The sequence below is a fragment of the Corvus moneduloides genome, chromosome 16 (assembly GCF_009650955.1).
Source record: "Corvus moneduloides isolate bCorMon1 chromosome 16, bCorMon1.pri, whole genome shotgun sequence".
Taxonomy (NCBI): Eukaryota; Metazoa; Chordata; class Aves; order Passeriformes; family Corvidae; genus Corvus; species Corvus moneduloides.
The window spans coordinates 5,636,206-5,654,477 of NC_045491.1; the positions used below are offsets into that span (position 1 = coordinate 5,636,206).

An 18,272-nucleotide genomic window follows, 5' to 3' on the forward strand; every position below is an offset into this window, starting at 1 on the left:
AGAACAAATTTTTGAACGCAAACAACTCAAAATCCAGGCTTAATGAGCCCAAATGAAAAACTTTAAAATGTTAAAAAAAACCCCAGAACATCAGAACTTTTAAAACATCACAGCAAGTTTTTCCTCTGATACATCCAGTGAGCAGAATGCAAAACCGATTGTATGGAACTTGAAACTGTTACAAGGCAGCACATAATGAGATCAGATGGCAAATAGGATTAATTCAGTTTTCTTTGGAAGTATCAGTTGTGGCCTGTGTTAGCACAGAAAGCAGCTGGGCATACGAAAATGTTTGCCCACAACGTGAGACCACCCCAGAACCGGAATCAATTAATGCTCTCATGATGGAAAATCTGATGTTGAAACAGCAAGAGGCACAAATTAAGAAAAAGATCCTAACAGACGTAGGGCAACCCATTAACAGCACAGCAGGGGCACCTCATCCTGCCCTTCAGTGCCCTACTAGAGGTCAGCACAAGTCTAAAAAGCCCCATGTTGGCACTGTAGTTTATGATTTGGATTTTAGAACAGATGTCTGTTTAGCACCTACTTACTAGCCAGTGATGCAGGCCTATTTTTATATTAGTAATAAAATTAATCACATCTACAGAATGAGTCTCTGCATCTTGGATACTGCTCAGGTTTTCCTTGTGACTAGAAAAAGTTGCAGGAATCCCACAATTCATCCATTAGCAAGAACATCAGTTCACGAGATGGCTTAAAACTGACACCTCATTTACTCCTGAGTATAAAGAATCATATCCAAGTCATGAAACTACACATAAACCTCCCAACTACCTGGTTTTGTGTCCTTTATTATTTTTGGTCCTTGAGGGAAGTGCCAATAAAACGGACGAACCCAGCAGAAAATTAACAGACATTATAAAAAAATAGTTTGTGGTAATTCCCTTGTATCTCATCTGCCTGTCCTTTGAACACTTGAGACTGAATCAAAGGCCCCCAAAGAAAGGAGTTAATTCAGCATGAAATAAAATGCTTGCTTCTGATCTAGAATTGCTAAGGAGAAAAGGAATTGCCAAAAAAAAAAAGGAAGACAGACCACTAGACCTCATCCAACACTTTTTCCAGGTGAGCATGGAGACAGGGAGTGCCAAGAGTGGCAGCAGCAACACAAACTTTTACAATGTTTATTTGCTGTTCATTTCTGAATATTTGGAACTGATCCACTGTTCAAATGAACTTTGCATATTACTGCTCTGTAAGACAACTAGGGGGAAAAAAAAAAAGGCAGAAATTGAACACTTACCATCTCTGCTCTTTGCTTGTGGTTTCCCACTTCTTCCAGGGCCTGAGACAGCTGAGCCTTCAAGACACAGGGGGGGAAAAAAAAAAAAAAAAAAAAAAAGGAAATTCATTCTAGGATGTCATTTTAGAAGTTTAATAAGATTGTCATCCCCTCCTCCCCTCTCCTCCCAAAAATTCACCCAGGGCACCATGATTTTCATGGCACTGAGAAGGAATTGTGTTTGTTCTTGTTCTGTCCTGCCAGCATCCCATGCCATGAGACAATCCTGTCCCAAAGAGCCTGAACTCAACACACACAATTAAAAAACAGGTTTATTGCACAGAATGCCACTACATGAGCCAGCCCAAATTTCAGTCTCATGGGCCAGACAGAACCATGCCTCCACCCCATTTCTTTGCAAGCTGCAGAAAGAGTCTAAAAGCCACCCACTTTTGCCAAGCTTAACTTAGAAGAAGAGGAGGTTTAGCTCCATAGCTCTGGAAAGGAGTGCGTGCTTCAAGTCAACACCATAGAAAATGTTCTCCTGAAGTTCTGGGGTCCAGGGTTGTGTTTAGAAGCCTTCCAAAATGCTGTGGGGCAAAATACTGAGAAAATCTGCTCTGTAACATAAACCTCCTGGATTTCTGTGAGAAAATATCCCAATGCAGCATTTTCACTTTTTTTAAAGGAAAATTTGAAATGTAAAGAATCTCAAATCAGAGTAGAAATATCTTCTGTTATCCCAGCATAATTTGGGGGGAAACAGGTACTTGACTCAGAAGAGGATCTTTCACCGAGTTTTGTTTATGGAAAAGGATTTTAAACAAAATTGGTATTTAGGAGATGGTTAATAGAAGCCACACATAACATGAGTGCTATTACTTCCCACATCTTTGATTTTCCAACACTCTGCTAGGCTGCCATCAGCCTTTCTCTGCTTAGCAGAAAGCCCAAAAAATAGTCACTAATGACAGAGAAGATAATTAAAACAATGTAAACAAATAAAAGAAATAAAAACAACTTTCCTACAAACCGATTCACGTAATTTCAAGCAAATATTCATTAAAACCCTCCAGAGTCCCTCAACTTCTCACCACATGAAATATGGGTCTTTTGAGTGCCACATCCAAACCAGAGACAAACAGCAAACAGTTTATTATGATGAAAGGCAAAACATTCAGCTTTGGAGGCTGAACTGAAATGCAAGCAAACAAACAAATACAGCCTAAGTGTTCAGCACAGCAGAAGTTCCATTATGCAAACAAACAACCAAACAGTTCAAAATTTCCCTGGCCCCAGAGCTCAGCAGAAACTGAAAAAGTTTCAGCTTCTTGCTGAGCACGGCCTGGGATGATGTGACATTATTTGAGGAACAGACACTGAAATAAGATGAAAAGGGTTTTAATACAAGCCTGGGACCTGGCACAGGAGAATGAAACACCCTCATTAAACACCATAGGAGATGTCAGCCCCAACCAAAACTGGAGTGCCTGGACAAGCAAGCAAAGAGAAAAAAATGAAATGATCACCAAGTTTGATGTGGAAACCTCAGGGAACTGTAAATTTGCAGACACCTGGGAAAGACTTTTCCCCACTGCTACCGAAGCAGGCACAATGACAGCAGCAGGCTGGGGAAGAATTAGACAGCAGGGCCTCAGAGAGGTCATTTAGGAGAGGTGCTGGCATAAACTTTGTAAAACTCCCCAAGACTGACTGAATATTTTTGATTACAAACTACCCCAACTGTTCTGTATATTTATTAGCCTTATCCATATGAAGATGACCTTTAGATGGAAACCACTAGCCTATTCTAAACCAGATGTAAGAATTACTTAATTAAAAATTACATTAAAAATCATGTATTTTCTTACAGTAGCTGAATTTGAGGGTCAAGTCTCTGTTCACACAGACTCCTTTGGAATCACAGAGTAATCCACATTGGAAGAGTGTGAATCCCCTCAAGGCTCAATCCCTTGTGGTTTTGGTGGGCACCTAGCACCCAGCCTGGATCAGCCCACCACAGTCTGCCAGGCTTTGGTCACCCTCACAGTGTAAATATTTTTATTTATAACACCAAGGCAACAGTACCCTAGGAGCCTGTTTAACTAGATGGGTAGAAGAGCATTTTAAAGTATAATACCTCCATAACCATCAGAAGAAAAGGATAGCAAAGACTCCAACATATTTTACTTCAGGAGAAAGCTGGAAAAACCTTTTAGGCAAGAGAGAAATAATACAAAGGGATGGGAGAAATTGAAAATACAAGCAGGAAATATGCCATAATTTATCTTATATATAATATGGCTTGGGGAAAATAACCATTTCATGGTGCTGTGCCAACAGAGACACAGAGAGAAACCTGGACAGCAAGTCCAAGCCAGCAGCATAACAATAGCAGATCAATATGATTTGAAGAAGCAATCAGATAAAAACTAAATCACAAAGTAGGTTTTCTTCATTGCATTTATTTCTAGGCAGCTCATCTCAAAGGGAAAGAGTCAGTAACGACTGGGAATTCAGAGAGCAACTACTAACCTTACTAGACTGCTGGAAGAAATGATTTATGAAGATTAAAAGATTTTTATACATATGGTTTGACTACAACTCTCACAGAAGAGCAAAAGGGACATACTTAATGCACTGAGAGCTGTTAGAGTGACAAAGCTGGAAACAAGGAGGCCTCCCCAGCGCTGCTGATGCTGCGGGATGCACTCGCAGCCCGCAGTGGGGACCCTCCCATGCCCTGTCCGTGCCCACCTACTCACACAGGTGGGGAAGCACAAGACAAAGCCCAATCTTTCAGCAGGGTCCCCAGTGTCTGCACTTGGCAGGCTGTGATCCAGCTGATCTGGATGCTTTATCACGTCCAGTTTGTAAACATCAGCCCTATCCCAGACTTTTTATTAGCTTAAATCAAATATTGAACCTCCCTCAGCTGTTAGAGGACAGCTGCTTGCAAAGTGATTCACTGCCATATTCCTTCTAGGCCACAAGAAAATACAAACTAATCACCAGCAGCATGACAGATGCACACATTTTTAATTATGGAGGAGAAATTAGGCTCTGAACTTATCCCCACATCTCGCTTAATCAGAGTGCTGGGGAGGAGCTGCCAGCCCCCACAGCTTGGAAGGAAGGAGCTGCAGAGGGCCATGGACTGGTGCCTGGCAGCCTGCTCAGCCCCTGCTCCCATTCCCCAGGCATTTGCCAGAAAAGACTTGGAAAAAATAGTGTTGTGTTGTTTCTTGGAATGTATCTTCTCAGGAATGAGCTATCGGGTTTCTGGGTTGAGCCATCTTTGGCCACGTCCAGACAAGGAAAACATGAGGGGTGGACCTGGGACATTCAGGAGTGGTGGGAAGGCACAGGGGTCCAGCAGATGTTGGTGCAGTTTGCCAGTCCCATCTCAGAGTTCTGCTCTGGGAAGAGCCACGTAGGTAGTGACAGGACAAGGGGGAATGGCTTCAAGCAGGAGAAGAGTAGGCTTAGACTAGACATTAAAAAACCAATCTTCCCTGTGAGGGTGCTGAGGCCCTGGCACAGGTTGCCCAGGGAAGCCGTGGCTGCCCCTGGATCCCTGGAAGTGTCCAAGGCCAGGTTGGATGGCTCTCTGAGCAGCCTGGTCTAAGAAGGTGTCCTTGTCCACAGAAAGATGATTTTTAAGGTCCATTCCAACCCAAACCCTTCCATGATTCTCTCTGTAGCTCGGCTCTGTTTTAGGGGCTTTTCAATTGATCACATCCACCTTGGTATCTCTCAGGAATCTCTCAGTAGGATAGACTTCCGTGTTGAATTTTCAGGCTACACATAAAAGTTAACTTAAAGCTCCAAGGAAATTCTCTTTACTTAAGACACGTGTTAAATTCCCACAGACGACTGAGCTCAAGCACTAAGAAACCTGATATGCAAACAGATATTAAGAATCAGATATACAAACACAGTGCAATTTACCCAACGAAGGCAACACAACCAGGTAAAGGAAAATCGAGTAGCAAAGCAGGGGAAAAAAATCCTCTCAAGTACTCAATTACTTTCAGCTTTCAAAAAAAGGGTTTGTCAATTCAAAATACTCATCTTACATGAAAACACAGTCTAATCTACTGTCAGTGGACTGTGATCCTCAAAAGAGAGCAGCAGGAAGAGGAGAACCTGTGCTCCAGCCTCACTGGGAAGCTGCAGCTCGGGCTGAAAGAGGAGCAGGAGCGGTTTCCAAGGAGAGGAACCGATTCAGCTCCAAGGAGACATTTCTGAATTGTTTAACTTGCTTCCCTGTATCAATAATTTGTCTTCTGGACCTTCCAAAAGTCAGCCTCCACTGACAGCACTGGAGGAGGCTGGTCAGAGAGGGTTTAATGAATGAAACTGAAGCAACCTGGTGGCGACAATGCAGCTGTTAAACCCACTACATCCAGAGCACCCCACTCCCCTCTGGGGGCTGATGGTGAGCTGACTGCCCTGAACGATGGGCAAGCAGCTCAAATGTGAGCCCCATTTGTAGGGAAAAATTAACTACTCAGTCTCTAATGAACAGTCTTTCTCTACACAACAATACCCTCTGCTCTACGAGCAATTAGCAAATTGAAGCGCTCTCTTTGTGGACCTGCATTAATTTACTCCTCGATGTGGCACATTAAATAGCTCACAGGTACAGCACAGCAGTGGCAACAGCCAGCACCATAAAATAAAAGCTTGCTTCAAAGAGTTTGGGAAGCAAAATTAGGCGTGCTGTATACAAGGAATAAATCAAAACAACCTTCATTTGGAAACATCATTTTAGTCTTATGCTTTCATCAAAAAACATGGTTATCGTAACAGTCACGTTAATACAATGTCGGTACTCTACAAGGGAGAGAAACAAGCAGCACATTCACTACCTCAAATTAAGAAGTGCCATTTTTATTCTTTCTCATCAGGGTGAAATACCTGAGAGCATACACAGCTGCCTATTCTGAGGTTGTGCTTTCACAGCTGTAAATCCCAAGTGAGAGTCCCCAGAAGGAAGGCCACTTGTTGGGAGGGCAGCACCCCTGCAGGGGAGGAGAGGACAGGACAAAGAGGTTTTGCCTGGCAGAGCTGGAACACAGCTGCAAAAAATGGCATTTTTACAGCTCACTGAAGCCCAAGATACCCTTAGAAGTATTTTATATGCAACAGTTGTATGCAAATCCAAGTCAAGTGTGATAATTGGCTAATTCAGGTATAACGTTAATTAATAGCTATTCCAAAGTAATTAACTTCTAAGTTAAATTCTTGCTTCTCCTCTTTGAGAGTTAACACACAATTTAAATTTACAAGGATATATCAGCTACTGATCACAGAAATAGGGAATCTTGTATGTTCTAACATGCCAAATCACTTCAGTTTCCTTGTGCTGGCTGCCCCCCATTCCTTGGATAATTTCACAGTTATTTATTTCCCTGATCACTCACAAAAGAAGACAGAAGATGGAGACTCTTGGCTCAAGTTGGATGGCCTTAGTGTGTGGCTAAAGTGTGATGTGATCTCTACAGGGTCCAAGCCAGCACAGCTTGTCTGGTGCCATAGGCTGGGGAAGAAGGGAGGGGGGGGGGGGGGGGGGGGGGGGGAAGACAATATCACCTTTTTCTATCTGATTCAGGAAACACAAGGCAAATAAAGTGCATTGAAGCTGCAGCTGAAATACAGAAGGAAACTTGAAAACATGGCAGCACTCCCAGGACAGTTCTGATAAGGAAAGCACTGACTGCAACAATTAGAATTCAATCCAGCGTAGAAACATAAGCACCACTCTGATGAGTTCCATGGAGCAGCACAGGAATAGGATGAGAACAATCTGAAGAGAACTTTGCAGTCACTAATTACCTCTCATGCAAAGAATGAGGCTCTGGCTTGTGGAGAAAACAGAAGGAAAACTTTGATTTCACAAAAGCCACAGACAGATTACTTCTGGGGGTGGCAGAGACTGAGCAGAAGTAACTCATCAGCCACTTGCAGTCAGACTTCACTTTATTTGCATATTGTCATCCTGCATATTAAAATAGTGTGAGAACTGAAATTAAATTTTCATTAGTGTTCAATCTGAAATCTCACCCGTGGGATTCAGCTTTCAACAGTTCATGCATGCATTTCCTTGTTCACTTTAAAGTTAGATATCCATTTATCCCATGCTAGCCAACACTTGTGGCCTTCAACCCATTGTACACCATTATTGCTCAGGGGCAGCTGTACAGGATTGTTTCTGCACCTCTGAACTGCACTACAGAATTACTCTGAACTAACTGGTCATTTCTAATTTAACATATTTTGATGCTTTGTAGTTGAAATTACCAATCTTTCACAAAATTGCATCAGTTGAGATCACAATCAGAAAGACATTTTAGTACCAGCCATTGCTAAATAATTTCCTTGCCGCTTTTCAGGCTCCTTTTTGCTGCTCTCAAGAAAGTTCTCCTGGTTATAAAATCAAATGCACATCCTCTATAAAGTGGGAAAGAACAGCTACAAATAAACTCTGCTGCTGTCTCAAAAGCATCCAGAACACCATGTTATCACACAGGAGTTGGATTGGAGGTGGCAGGGGGCTCAGCCTGATGCAAAAGTGAAGAGGAAAATTCCTCAACAACATTTGAACGTGTTTCAGAAATTTAAATTCAGTGAAACCACACTCGCTCTGACTTGCAGAAAAGCTGCAACAGGCGAAGCAGAGACCATTACTTACTGACATAATTTATGAGCATAGGCTTGCGGCTCAGTGAAAAGCATGTGTCTCAGGCCACAGTTTATGTAGTTCTCCATGTAATTTAGTCCCTAATTTCACCCCAAACAAGGACAGGAAACACGGGAAACGAGAATGCCTGTAAGCCAGATGTCCCACATCTCCAGGGACTCGTGCTCCTGGGCATCACAGCAAACCACAACACCCAGGGACTGAAGGCCACTGCTTTGTCCAGAGCAGTGAGAGTGCTTTCCATGAAAAAAGCAAGAGCTGCTCCTTCTCTGAAAACCAGTTTTGTACTGGATTTGTGCAGGGAAATGCCGCCCCCCCAGTGAGAGACAAAAAGCAGCTGGTTACCAAAATCAGGGAGGAATAAAGCAAAGCTCTTGGGTGCTAAACAAAAAAAATGACCCTGCAAATTGAAAAAAAATCGCCAAAGTCGTCGCTATAATTACTGAAAATGCAGGGAAAATATCTCCCCTAGCAAAGATATGGGCTCCTGTCAACACTCTTTCAAGATTTACTGGACAAAGGGATAATAACCACACCTTTCTCTTGCTCTTAAGTCTCAAGGACAGACCAATCTCTCTCCTTCTCTTTAAGAGATGCAGTCACTTCCTAATGTCAAGAATTCTCGACAGTAAGCTTATTATAATGAAATAACCCCAAGCTCTCCCTGGTTAGACTATGAGAAAAGGGTGTTAACGAAGTGACTGTAGAACAACTGATATGAGATGAGGAAGACAGGATTCCAAGCAGAAATTGTCCACGTCCTTATTCCTGCAAACCACTTGACCTAGCTTAAAGTAATCTGCACAGTCCTGCAGCAAAAACCTGGCTTTTGTTCCCACTCTGCCTAACCACTGCTGAGAGACCTGGGGCGAAGCACTAAACTCTGGAACTCCTTTCTTTTCTCTCCCTGTCTAACCTAAAGATAATACTGACTCTGTAAAACCCTTCCAAAACCTCTGAACAAGGATAATCTCTGAGCACAAGGTGCCACTGTTGACACAAACCACACCTGATGGGCCACAGCACTCAGGCACTAAAAGGATTAAGCACCATAAAGTCCAGCACCAACGTATTCAGAGGTGGCAGCAACCCTGTCTCCCTGATCCTCAAAGCAAAGGTGACCTTCACAGCTGCAATAAAATGTAAAACTTGGAGAAAGACCCTGAAACTTCTCTAAATCTATTCCATCATCACTGTTCTCCCAGGCAGATGCTGCCAGGAAAGGAAGGGAAGCAAACTGGGAGATGGAAAAATGCAGAGCATTGGATTCAGGAAAGGATGAGTACCTGGGGGTTGGACAGCCCCATGCCAGGCTGAAACATTTAAAAATGAGGCAGGTAGGCAAGAAAATAGTGGGCTCAGGTAATAAAACCAGCTTAGTTTTGCAAAAACATCTCAAAACAAGAACAATCATTTGTTGTTTCAGTCTCTGAGCTACAGCTGAGGTTGAGGTGAGGGGCAACACCCCAGAGACTCCTCTCTCCCCATTTCCCTTGATGTTTTTATTCAGCACCTTGCTAAGAAGGAGCACAGAGACCAAAAGATTAGCACAGCTCTGCTGGGAACAATAAACTTGTGTAATAGGTCTCCTTCCCTCCATCCTAATCAAATGGTGCTGCAGTCCCCTGGGGAGAGGATACAGTGCCAAACAAAAAATGTGAGTTTGCAGCTGCTTCCTCAACAGCAAAGGGCAGCCTGACTGATGAAACTCTGCCAAGCCAATTGCTTCCAGCATGACGCAGTCAGCCAGTGCAGCATCTCCAGGACACACACAAGTGACTGCAGGGTGCTGATGGACTCTCCAAAGGAACCCTTCCCCATCACTGGAACAGCCATCAGAGAAGCCTCTGCCACTAAAATTCTCTTTGTGGCCTCAAAGAAGCCGATGAGGGTGAAGATGGAGCAGGAAGTCCTTTCTCTTTTGCTGCTCCCCAGGAAGAGTTTTAACTCAACAGCAGAATGATAACCTGGCATAAAATCTGTGTATTGAGGGTCAGCCACTAATCTCTTGCCAGGAGTAAAAAAGATTATTAATATATTAGTGCAAGTGAAAAACATTAGGAGAGTACCAGCCCACTCCACAGGGAAATAGCAAATAGATAAAGAAATACACAGTATCTGGAGGACATTAAGGAGAATTAATTTCACTGTGCTGTGGTCAAATGTCTAAAGGTGAAATGAAGGGATCCCAGCACCCAATCCTGAATCAGATGTAGCAAATTAGGGAACCTGGTAATCCCTCACTATTTAGGAGATCTGAAAACAGGTACTGTAAGCAATTCTGGGATCTGGTGAGCATAAAGTTTTCCTCAGGTTGTATTAACTCTGCTGGAGCTGGGAAGCAGAGCTAGAGACAAACAGAAGACACAGCATCTAATGGGAATGGAATCCCTTGCCATTATATGTAATAATGAAGCTGGTTGAAGGAGGGGGGAACAAATACTCGTGTATTTGCTTAATTTTCTGACAAAATTTTAAGCCCAGTTCATTTATTTACTACTTTTTTTTTTTTTTCCCCATCCTTTAGTTATCAGCAGAATGACTTCAGGCTCCAAAGCTTTCTCTTGATGAAAGCAAACATTAGTACTCACCAAACCCAGAAAAAGGAAATCTCAAAAACTAGAAGTGATGGCAATGTGGCACCCAGCATCTACCAAACTGTTCACTCCTTCCTGTGCATTTTTGCCAGTACAACCTCCCTGGATCTAAGTTCTCCCCAGCAGTTGCCTCCAACTAGGTTTGATAGCTAGAGGGAAAGAAACAGCATTTAGTTCATGAAATCTGTAAATTAGCCATCAAAAATGTTCACTCTTATCCGTTCATCATAAAAAAAATGGTGGAATTACATCTCTACCTAAAAAAACCCTTCTAATTTCAGCCCCATGAGTCAGCACTGCTGCATCTCATCACCAAGAGTGATTCATTGTCACTGCACTTCTCAAAGTCAAGAATAAGGGTATTCACCCCAATTCTCTGTCATCTCATAACTCCTCTGGACCCAGGCACCGTGTTTGCACACAGCACTGTTATAATGATTTATGTGAGTGTGTCACTTTTAATTTAAAGGGATAAAGAGTTATTGTCAGTCTAGCAACCATAAAGCAACATTTTCTTTCCACTGAGCTGACAGTTGAATACCTGGAAAATATTCCTGTGTGCTGAGAAAGGAGAGGGCTGTACAGCCCATAGCCTTAGGGTGTCAGTGCTTCTGAAGACAGGAGTGGATGGCCAGTGTCTTTGGAGAGGAACACTAGGACTTAGGAGAGTTAAAAAAAGCCGTACAGTGGAGTTAGAATATGAATAAAAATTCAGACAAAAGCAGTGTGGATGGAAAGCCTCTGCCCCAAGTGAAACAGTGAGGAAGAGGGTTTGGGGTATTGATTAGACCCCAAAAAGATGATCTGTAGCTGGATGAAACAAAGAATACCAGAAGTTAAACAGCAGCACAGCTATGGTTTTCTTATTCAACTCCCCTAATATCACAGCCATTTTTGATAATCTTTTAGCTGCTAAAACAAGGCTACTGAACAACTCCCACTGACCTTACACCCCTGAGTGGGCCAGTGCCTTCCTTTAAGCTGCCCAAGGCTGCTGGCAGCTGGTGATAGTTCAGAAAAGTGTCTTTAATGGTGCTGTGAGCTCTGTCCTTAGATATCTCACTGTTATCCCCACAAACACTCCCAACAGGAGCCCTCAGGCATGTGGGCACATTTCCTTGGGCAACTGCTGTGAGCCAGCCAGAAAACAACGTTGGGAAGTGAAGATCTGTATTTAAATCAAACTTTCTTTGCTAGCTTGAATCAAGTTTGGTTTCTGTTCTGGTTCTCAGCACTACTGCATAGGTCGCCCCAGCTCAAACAAAGGTCAAGGAGGAGTTTCAGCCAGCACTATCCTTGGCTTGGGAAATTACAGCCAGTGTGGTTTTGGCATCCAGCAGAACAGTGGGTAGAGTGCCTAAGCCTCGGAGGGTCTCCAACAAACTTCAAAGGCTGTTGGAAGTTGCTAGGTAACAACATCCACCCCCAGGACAGGATTGGGCAAGGTTTGCTCTGCCAAAGCAATGCTTGCCTTGCCCTCGCTTCCGCCCTGGGAATGTGTGTTGAGGACCTGTCTCCTCTGCTGCCAGAGCATTTCCAGCCTCTAGTCTGGGTGCCTAGTTGGATTTTGCTGAATAAAGCAAACATCCCATTTTAAACATAGCTATTATAATTAGCAGAAGCTCATTGCTCAATTCCCCTTCCAGACAGGGATTTCCAAATGTCAGTGTGCTTAGCACAGCTGATCTGTGCTGGCTGCTCTAAACACAACTGACCTAGGAGGGTCCAGAGCATAAAATCAAATCCTATTGTGGGTGGTGAGATGGAAAAACAAACAGGATAATTGTCCTCCTTCAGTCTGTACCTTCATTTTCCTGTACCGTCTGCACAGCACTGTGAGCAAGGCAAGGTGAGCAGAGACTCTGACACAGAAGGTATATTCATGCTTGAGGCCAAGCAGGAATTTCTCTTAGACATTTATACCATTTTTCTGAATCAGCTCTCCAGATAAAGCTGCCCATCCTGCTTGTCCTGCCAGGGTATCATGGCATAAAATCAAAGGGCAGTAAGGGGAGAACAAAAAAAAGGGGGGGAAACCCCAAACTAGAACAGCTCCTGCTGCTGAAACCATTTTACAGAGGCTCTGGCATATGCAGAGACCAGTTTCACGCAGTATTTACTCTCTAAACCTGGTCTGGGAAAGCAAAAACAACCTTAGTCTTTCCAAGTGATTTCCAATATTAAAAGTTAAATTGCCAAGCATCTTTTCCCAGCACAGACCTCCCCACACCAAAGAGCTCTCCCCCATGAAGGAGAAGTGAAGCACTCCCATTTCCAGGTATTGCATGTATCAGTGGCTCCCAGCCTTCCTGCAGACACTTCAGAAACCGTGGCAAAGCTCCACACCTCAGAATGTCCCAGGGAGCCAGCAGAAGTCCAGCTGGGTTTATTAATGTGGGCCTTGTGCAACCTCTCACCTGTGGTGCACAAGTGTCTCACCCACAGCTCCTGCCTCGTTGTTTGGGATATGCCAGGATAAACTCCACGAAGGGCTGAAGCAGATTAGCACCAAGCTGCTCAATAAAAGGAGAAACTAAAGTTTAAAGACCATGTGTCCTTTGCAAGGCCACATGGGCAGTCATAATTTACAATTACTATATTTTACCCCATCAGGTTTGCACTACAAACAGATTAGAGACAGAATTTGCCTGAAGTTTAAGGGAAAAAGACTGGAGGGAGAAAAACCCAGAGGTTAACAACCTCTCTATCCAAAGACATTCCTCACACTGAAAAAATTAAAAAAACCTCCAAGATTCCAACTGGAAGAAAAAAAAAGTGTAAAATACCCGCAAAGAAAATCAAACATCCCTGCACACCATGGTCATGCTCCTGTAACTTCTTACAAGAGGAACAAAACTCTTCTACTTTTATTTGAGAATTTATTCAAAATAAATAAATCCCAATGGAATTTAGGCACACTGTAGAGGCTCCAGCAAAAATTGTAAAAAAAGCAAGCAAACTAAAAAGATCCTTTCTTGGCATGCTCTTGAAAGAAGGATTCACCACATTTCTGATTGACTGCCACTGTGGTTTAAATGAATCAGCTATAAATAGGCAGCAAATGCAAGGCAAGCACTTGAAGGGAACAGCAAGGGGGTTTTTTTGTTTTCTCTTGTTATTGCTTAATGGTCTGTTGGGAAGGAGGTGGCTGACAAGGTAGAAGAAATATGGTAAAAATATAAAGAAACCGAGAAAGGGTGTGGGAAGGAAGGATAAGGAGACAAAGACATACCAATGTAGGGAATGTGCAAATACCTTTCTGCCTCTGGTTTTCCGGAGGAGTGCATGATCAGGGATGGGAACAGGCACACAGACTTGGAGCTGGGGATGCCCTGAAGGTCCCCTCACAGCCACAACTTGGAGAAGGCTTTTATGTTATCAATAACTGCAAAGTCAAGCTTCCGTGGGCCACTTTGGACTTTTCTAGTAACTAAAATTAGTTACTAGAAACTAACTAACTAGAAACTAACTAACTAGAAATCTCTAGTCTTTCTTACATATCAGATTCAACATATGAAGTGCAGCCATTAAAGAAAAGCACTGGAAGTGTTTCTGCAGCCCTCTTGTGTCAAGAGCCATCCAAACCAGGAGTGGACTCAAAACAAAGTTAAGCAGCCATCCACATCATAACAAAAGTGAAAATACTCCTGTCAATGAGCAGCAGAGCTGGAGGAATCTGAATCACATCCAGACAGGATCCAGTTTCTGGAAAGCATTTGCAGGGAAATTTCTAATAAACTACTTTTTAAATATTGAATAATTGCTTCTAAAAATAGCTGGAGCTTATTTCACAGCTCTTGTTCCAACTGTCTGCTCACTCTCCTCCTCTCTCCCACAGCTAGTCTGACTGCCCACAACATCCCCAGTCTCCAGCTTTCTGGCATCCTTTTTAATTACTCCTCTTAATCTTGTGCTCCTTCTTTCAAGCCTGAAGGAGGCTCTCACAGAATCCAAGGAGCAGAAAACCTTCTGGTTTCCCTTCCCAAGGAGTCTGACTAGCTTTAAAGATCTTCTCTACTCCTGCAAAGTATTTCCTTGCAACTCCATGGCAGATAGCAGCCAGTGAGCAGCCCAGGACCTCCTCAGAGCCTTCTCCTCTGTGGGGATGGAGGCTGATCCCATGTCAGCTCTGCACAGATTTACTGCTTTCTCAAAATTAATTGGAACAGAAGGGACCATTTCCATATGTTGCTCCATCAGTGCTGCTCAGTTTTGGGCTGAAAGGATTAACTCCAGAGGGAGCACTGCAATTTCATCTTAGCCGTGGTCCATTTGTTTCCCTTGGCCCTTCTGCTGAGACTGCCAAAGATGCCAGACAGGATATTTCTGAGATGTGGGTGTTTATCTTCTCTTAGTGGACCAAACAGCAACTTATTTCAGGAAACCAATCCAGCAACTCACAATTGCTTCTTGTTCCAGCAAATTCAGCCTCACAAGGCAAGAGGTGAAAGTGCCTGATGGTGCCATTAGAAACCTTTGAGTTTCCTCGCTCCTGAATGCCTGTTGAGCAAAACTGTGCTATAGAAACATGAGAGATCTCCATTGGGCAGGGGAAGGGAGTCAAAACATGTGCCAAAATAATCTCAGTTATTTGCTCCTGCCACACAGCTACAGGCTGTATTGAACCACTCCTCCATGGCACAGTGGGATGCTCAGGGCTGGGAGCTCTGTTCCAGAGGCTCCTGGTGGCTCCACGGAGCATGACAGAGAGCTCCCTCACGAAAATACTTACAAATAAGAATTGCCAACACTTGTTTTTTTAAGCTTCTTTTCATGCTTCAATTTTCTTTCTTCTTAACCAAGCAGATAAACATCTACACACATTTACCTGTGCCTAAAAGCGCCTGACCCCAGGGCAACACCAGCTTGCTTGTCCAAGGTTGATACATGCCAAAATAGTGATTCACTCTCTGTGCAAGAAGCCACAGAGGAAGGGTACAGAAATGTACATTTGCTGTAGGAGTGGCTGTATTTGTGCCATGCAGCAGCCTCCAGATATTCATGAAGACTTGAGTGTGACCTTTCCTTTTCTCAGTCCCCTTTGCTGGTCAGAAGAAAAAGTGTAATCCAAAGAGCAAGTGGAATGTAACAGAAGATAATATCCACAATACTTGCAGTAATGTGTACAGTGTCAATGGGCTGGAGGAATGGGGTACAATGACTGTGGATCTCGCCTGGCCTAAATAAAAAGATGCTCATTATCCTGAAAGGAAATGCCATTTAGGAACGATAAGGTCATGCTGCACAGGGAAGATAAATGTCATTTCTCTACACCGCAGTGATGGTCTCACCTACTGTCTTCAAAAATGGACCTAAACAGCAAAGCAATAAAAAGCCTGTAGAATTAGCCTGGGACATTATTGTTTTGAGAGCGTAAAATCACTCATCTAGAGCTCTTTAGACATGCTTTCCTAGGAACACTTCTATATGTGTACACGTGCATTTACATTGTGCCTTTTGGGAGTAATAATACATGAAAATAATTAACCAACACTTTCAAACAAGCTTGGGTGTGTTTGGTACCACGTTTGTCAAAAGAATTCAAGACTCACCATGTATTTTATACAGCTGTACACATTCCCAGGAATTAAATCCATCTGCATAGGTAGTTTTGCACTCGTCACAGGCCCCCTCCAGGCAGCCTCTGCCAAGCACAATGAGCAGCTCTAAATAAATACCATCCACAATGCCAACAACTTCTCTCTTTTCAGCAGCTCTGTGGGCTGCCATGCTGCAGCTGAGAGACAATTAAGTATACTCAGATGATCTTTAAGCACACAGTACAGAGCAATTCCCTCGGAGCAGGAAGGGCAGCATCCATCCCCTCCGAGCAGGAGCAGCACTGGGGGCTACAGGTAGCTCCAGCCCAGGCCCTTTGAAGAAGGGATGTCTTATTTCAGCACTCTGCAAGTGGGGGGGCTTCTGCCCCTTCACACCCACACGTGTGCAAGGCAAATAACTGATGAACAGTAGTCACTGCTTGCATGGTCCCACCTAGAGGAACAGGGGCTGCCTCTGCAGACATCACTCCTGCTGTCCCTATCACCTTCCTTCATACAAAAGGCCACAGAATGCTTCAGAAACCAGCACCTTATTTTGCCAAGGTGGAACTAGATCCATGGAGGTCAAACAAGCACACACTTTATCTCAGTATTTGAGATATCAGGGGGCTCATCTATCCTAAGGCTGCATTTTTCACTAATGAAATGACCTATTATAAACCAGAAAGTGAAGAATTCTGCATCCATAAGTTAATAAAACTGAGAGTACTCAGAATAGAATTGCCAAGGGTAGGGCTGGTAAAAACTATCTTAGCAATAATACCTACCCACAAAAATCACTGGTTTAGGGTCTGTGCCATCAGGTCAGTTCCCAAATGCACTGCACAGCCTAGATTTTATGAAAAATTCAGAGTTTGTGGGTTCTCAAGAAATACTTCAATAATTAATACAGATACAGACACTCATCATTTCTTTGTGTATATAAATAATGTACAGTGGTAACCTTTATACAAAGCAGCCTCAAACCCTCTCCCATTACGCATGATATGCTACTTAAAATAACCTCTACAAAGTAATGACTCTGTTCATGTTTATGGTTACTGAATATCTCACTGGGCTTTTACACACCATTAATACCATAACAGGTAATCTTTCAAGCTTCTTATTGATTTCCTTTAAAAATCAAAAGTATTTAGGTTTAGCAACTCTTCCAAGAATCAGCTTCCCGATGATAATGAACTGTTTCTACAATTCTCCGAAAAGAAGCGAAGTCGATGCCACAAAAACGCACGTTTGGGAGTGTGGAACACAGGCACAGGAACACAGAAGAGATAAAAATCTATGTCTTAAGCCACGACTCAGTTCTGTTTTTAATGTGAGCTTGAACACAACTAGAAATCTGAGCGTACGTGTGTCAAAGCTGCAGCCATTAGAGCCGTTTAAACAAATTGAAAACATAAATCACATCAATATGTCAAATCGATGTGCCATGCATTTCATAGCCATGATACTGTCACCACAGCTGGATTCATGGCACGTGTGTTCTACAGCACTGCCTGTTTTATTAAACAGCATAAATAAAATTCAAAAGAAAAATGTTACAACTTGCATTACAGGGAGATCGTGGCTTTCTCTACAGCTTCGGACTTTCAGTTTGTTTTGCTGAAAAGCTTTTAGCACAATCAAAGCACATTTGACATTAACACTGATTAAAGCAAATAGATAAATTGCAAAGCCTCTGAGAAAGCAGAATTGTTCCGTACAATTTACCTGGACCACCCCTGAACAGAGAAGATCTATATCAACAGTTTAGTTTTTATTCACAGCATGGTGGGAACTGCTATCAGCTGGGTTTTTCACTTACTCTGCTCCCAGCCTTATCCAAATATTAGTAGGCTGGTCACATTGAAGTGCAAAAGAAAAAGAGAAAAATAAAGAGAAATCCAGGCACCTTCCTTTGAATTCTGTTCACTGTTTTGACTGGCAATGGTGCCGTGCTCGAATTCATGACCTTAACACAAACCAGGCTGAGGAAATGGAGGTGCTGCAGCCTCTGGACAACCCAGGCCATGGTGAAAGGCTGGGTGAACAGATGGGAACAAACAACAGTTCACAACGTGGAGAAGTACTAAGGGTGAACAATTATGGATATTCTGAAACAAAACAACTGCAATTGGCACTTGCATTTAGGCCCCATTCGACAAACTGCTCAGGCACTATGC

The 18,272-nt window shown here is 43.1% G+C and overlaps 1 protein-coding gene across 3 annotated transcripts in view; it reads right to left on the reverse strand.

Moving 5' to 3' along the window:
* Nucleotides 1-18,272, reverse strand: part of MAD1L1 (mitotic arrest deficient 1 like 1) — a 348,979-nt gene that overhangs the window by 179,791 nt on the left and 150,916 nt on the right. For all 3 annotated transcript variants that reach the window (XM_032126012.1, XM_032126014.1, XM_032126013.1), the window contains one exon: nt 1,268-1,324. In XM_032126012.1, coding sequence (XP_031981903.1) covers nt 1,268-1,324 — 57 coding nt within the window. The remainder of the gene's footprint in view (nt 1-1,267; nt 1,325-18,272) is intronic.